At 40.7% G+C, this 4,481-nt stretch overlaps 1 protein-coding gene across 1 annotated transcript; it reads right to left on the reverse strand.

The window, feature by feature from the left end:
• Positions 1-216: 216 nt before the first annotated feature.
• Positions 217-1,791, reverse strand: LOC131040917 (uncharacterized). Its single transcript, XM_057973875.1, has 2 exons — positions 1,676-1,791; positions 217-1,537 (listed from the first exon to the last, which is right to left on the reverse strand). The coding sequence occupies exons 1-2, from the start codon at positions 1,789-1,791 to the stop codon at positions 217-219; spliced, it is 1,437 nt and encodes a 478-aa protein (XP_057829858.1).
• Positions 1,792-4,481: the final 2,690 nt, after the last annotated feature.

The following is a 4,481-nucleotide window of genomic DNA, read 5'->3' on the forward strand; positions in this document are numbered from 1 at the left end:
CAATTGAGCCAAATCTTATATTTCCACGCTGAGAATGGCGATCGTACAGAAAATTATATATTTGAGGAAGCAGGCATAGCCCAGTAATCCCAAAGTAATATAATTTCTTCAGAGATTTACCGTTATGTTTCCTTTCAGAAATCCACAAAACTTGAGGAAGGAGAATAAAGTCCTGAAACAATATAATCCCACATATGGCCTCCTTCCAATCCATCTTCACAGGCGTAGTGTAAAGACCGTGCCAACACAAATCTTTATCAGAGAACAAATGCCGTACATAACTCCGCACCACAGCAGCACCCATTTTTCACTTGGTACTTGGCTGAGACGAAGGCGAGATTGCCAAACTGTATGGAAAAGTCTTACTGTGAAGGTAAATGCAACCAATAGCATGGCATTGATTAGGATATCAAACAGGGGAGAAGACTTTTCTTCCGTTGAACAGGTATAATGGCCCACTTTAGAAGGGGGATCTGAGCTTGCAAACTGGAAGTGATGCATCCCAGTTGTGAGAGAAATACCGAAACCCAGAGCTTGGGTGCCCACCATCAAGAGTGACATATATGCACCTGCTTGTGCATTGTGCAGAACATAAACCGATTGAGTCGCTATACAGGAAATTGCAATGCGGAGAGACAAAATGTTCAGTACTGGCTCCAAAATTCTGCGAGGAATCGCCTCTTCTGTCTCTCCAATGTACAAAATTTGTACTGTATGGAACTGCACTGGCTTGAAATAGAGGGGATCGCTCTCTGTTCTGTTGCTTGTGAATGACACTTTGACAGACCGATCTATCAAAACCTTGAATTTCGTTGGTGGGTATTGTAATTTTAGTTCAATTTGACAATCCAGTCCATCTTCTACATCAATGCTACTATTGCTGTTTAGAATTTCTGTCCTAGCCCGAATATCACGGCAGCCTACAAGATTCATCTTACCTGTTTGCGGATCGTACGCACCCTCAACGGATAGCTTGAACAGGGTAGGAAAAATTCCCTGCAACTTGAGTTGTGCTGCCACTTTAAGTAATGGCCTTTTCTCTTGAGAGATTTGCTCTTGCTTCAAGAGGCACGATTGGCCTGCACCATATGATGGATTTGATAAATCCGTCCCCACAAACTTGTCCATAGCTATGATATCTAAATTCATCATAGTATTTGGATTTACTGCTGTGGAAGCGATGGTTGAACGCACTGAAAGATCTCTGCCTAAGATATAAAAACTATCCCTTGATCGTCCTACTTTCTTCCATGGATACCTGAATAAATGCCGCCGTATCAGATCACCCATAGCATTTGAATTTTTTTGCTCCAAGAGAGATTCTACAATGTTATTCTTTGTGTAGTGGTATGACATTTCCCTGTAGAGACCATAAGGCAGGGATATAGGAGGCTGTATTGGGTGCTCAAAGGAAAGAGGATCAAAGGCCTGGCAGTCCCTGTGATAGCTAGAAATAAAACCCACTACCAAGTTGCATTGCTTGAGCGAAAGAGGTTCTCTCGGACTGATCCTTATCCAGATCTCGCGCTGTTGTCTTCTACTTCAGGCACAACACCAATAGCTGCACTGATATTGATATCTGAATTTTCATCGAATTCAAAGCATTGGAAACTTCGAATAATAATCCCGGAGTTGCCGAAGCCCCTTTAATTGGAGAAAGGACCAAGCCTGTTACAATACTCTACTGGGCCTTTGCATTGCCAATTTGGTATTCCTTCCAAAGTCCAATACTCCAATATTGACCTTATTAATTCGCAGCATTGAGTGTTCATTGCAGGCGCTTTCCACCATGCTATCTGTAATGAATTTGTAGGGCGGCGAGTAATCCAATGGAAAGGTATTATCGATGGATCAATCGACCAACAATCTTTCCTGAAGCGCGGAAGCTTGTCAATTGACTAACAATCTTTCCTGGGGTTAGCCCATTGCTATGCGGAATGTGTAGACGAAGTAGAATTTGGTCATCTTCAACGAGCGGAGGAACCGGCCATGGCAAGCGAGCAGAAACATTACTATGCCGCAGGGGCACCTTGGGGCTACCCAACATACACAGCTTCTGATCGCGTGGAAGCTAATACAAAGTTGAGTTAAGCCTGGCTGATTTTCATAGCCTGTCCAGATCTTCTTATTGTTGGCAGATAAATTAATTATCACCTACCAACCAAACAGTGTCTCCAATCCACTATGCAGCGAGTAACTTCTATAGACTCCAGTCCACATTATTCACGTGTGCACTGTTTCACCAATCCACAACTAAATCTGCATCTAACTCTTCTCTAGAGTCTTCGAAACATTAAATATGTATTTGGCTATTTATATAATAGATTGGGCCTGTGTTCAGTAGAGCCCATTTATGGGTTTCTCTGTATTTCTCTCTCCCATGTCTATTCTCCTGTCTCCTCTCTGTATTTCTGTTGTTTTTTATCATGGTATCAGAGCAACAAGCGAGTTGTGGGCTGTGGGTTGTGTGACTGAGTATTAAATTTGTGCTGGCTGCTTTCTATGAGTTGCGTTGAATAATCCTTTGCTATGTTTAAGTTTCCTTCTGTTCTGTTTTCTGTGCCTAGCAGATCGGCTTGTTTTTTCAGAGGTGGCTGATATAAAGAGATCTTCAGGTCAGTAGAGGATTCAAGAGAATGTTGAACAGTGTATAGTGCTGCAATTTGCAGCCTGTTCTCTATTTGTATTTTGGAGAAGTTGCAGCCTGAAGGAGCTATTGATGGGGAAGAGATTGTGTGGGGCATAATGAAGAGCCTCCAGAAAGAGATCATTGTCATCGTAGAAAAAAGAGAATGTTTGTGGGAGATCTTGTTCGTTGTTTGAGAAAGCAAAGCCGCTATAGAAGCCGGATGCTGCCGCACTATGGTTTGAAGATATTTCTGTCACTGCCAAGGAAACTAGAAGTCGTGAAAAAAAGAAGTCGGGTATAGTGGTGTTTAGAAGCAGCCCCAGTCCAAGCATTGATCATGGATTGAACATTATTGAATATATCTCAAACAATGAAAAGGAGAATGTGGTGATAATTATTAGCTGTAAGTTTTTTCTTTTGGCTTGTGTATCTGTGTCCTTGGTGATGCATATAGGCTTGGTTTTTATGATCATGTGTGAGTGTATTATAGATATTAGATGGAGTTAGCTGTGATAGCATAATGTGCTAAGTGTTTTGATCGGTGGTGAGAAAATTTATGTGTCTAAATGTGAAGGCAATGTTGCATCAAAAGTGGTTATGTAAAAGAAGATTGTTGGAAATTGAGAAAATCTTTCATAGTATTGAGATGTAAATGGGTTTATGTTTGTTGGGCAAATGGCAAATCTAAAGTATGTATTGTATCTAAGTTGTTGTAGGGGGTGTATGATCAGTGGTACCCGACACCTCAAAGTTTCTGCTATACATTATTGATGAACCATGTATGTGAAAAGAATTCCTATAGAACTAGCGAGCACAGTGGCTGGTTACCCATGTGTCTCGGTAGATGGATTTATTTTTATATGGACTCAATAATTTTAGGAAAAAATTCCAAAGTGATGAAAGTTTCCGCATTGCGATGGTCATTGGAACTATGTTAGAGCTGAGTCTCTTGTGATGGTTTGTGGTAAGCCAAAACCACTTGTTTGGATAAAAAAACCCAAAGCAATGTGAAATTCAAAGTGATTGTATCAGTTGGGGAAAACCCAAATGGTTATGGGTGAACTGGTTAAAAACCCAAAAGTTATTGCAAAAGAGAAGTTTGTAGTGAATAAGTTAAGGGTAAACTGTGAAAACCCAAAGTGATTAGGGGAAACAGAATTTGTTGTAAATGGGTACCTAAAAAGTCTTGAGACCAGGACCCATCCTAATTCGATTATGGAGGGATATCAAAAACAATTTGATAATTAATTTATGGGGGGATGTTGACAAATAAATTAATTATCACCTACCAACCAAACAGTGTCTCCAATCCACTATACACCGAGTAACTTCTAGAGACTTCAGTTCACATTATTCACGTGTACACTGTTTCACCAATCCACAATTAAATCTGCATCTAACTCTTCTCTAGAGTCTTCGAAACATTAAATATGTATTTGGCTATTTATATAATAGACTGGGCCTGTGTTCAGTAGAGCCCATTTATGGGTTTCTCTGTATTTCTCTCTCCCATGTCTATTCTCCTGTCTCCTATCTGTATTTCTGTTGTTTTTTATCACTTATTCATAAGACTGCTTTCATTAGTGGATATGTGCAAGCATAGGGATGCGGTGAGATTCGCAACTTTGGTGCTGAGGCTGATCTGGAAATCTGGGTAGTAGGTATATAGAGATAAAGAAGCCAACTTGAAAATTTTGTCCTCCTGTTGGAAATGTAAATGTAAAAGAGGTGCATAACCATTCTCCTGCTCCCATTCTCCAGTGAGTGGAAAAGACAGTTCCTTTGGAATCGACCAACGACCATCATGCGGACATGGAGACGCTTCACTTGCAACAGAGGCACACTGCTCCAC

Source organism: Cryptomeria japonica, chromosome 4 (genome assembly GCF_030272615.1).
Source record: "Cryptomeria japonica chromosome 4, Sugi_1.0, whole genome shotgun sequence".
NCBI lineage: Eukaryota > Viridiplantae > Streptophyta > Pinopsida > Cupressales > Cupressaceae > Cryptomeria > Cryptomeria japonica.

Bases quoted from the DNA above. Each gene is read 5' to 3' on its own strand.
- LOC131040917 (XM_057973875.1), bottom strand. From the start codon at position 1,791: ATGGTGGAAAGCGCCTGCAATGAACACTCAATGCTGCGAATTAATAAG. The intron at 1,538-1,675 runs GTAACAGGCTTG...TGCCTGAAGTAG, and splicing joins CAAAGGCCCAGTAGAGTATT to AAGACAACAGCGCGAGATCT.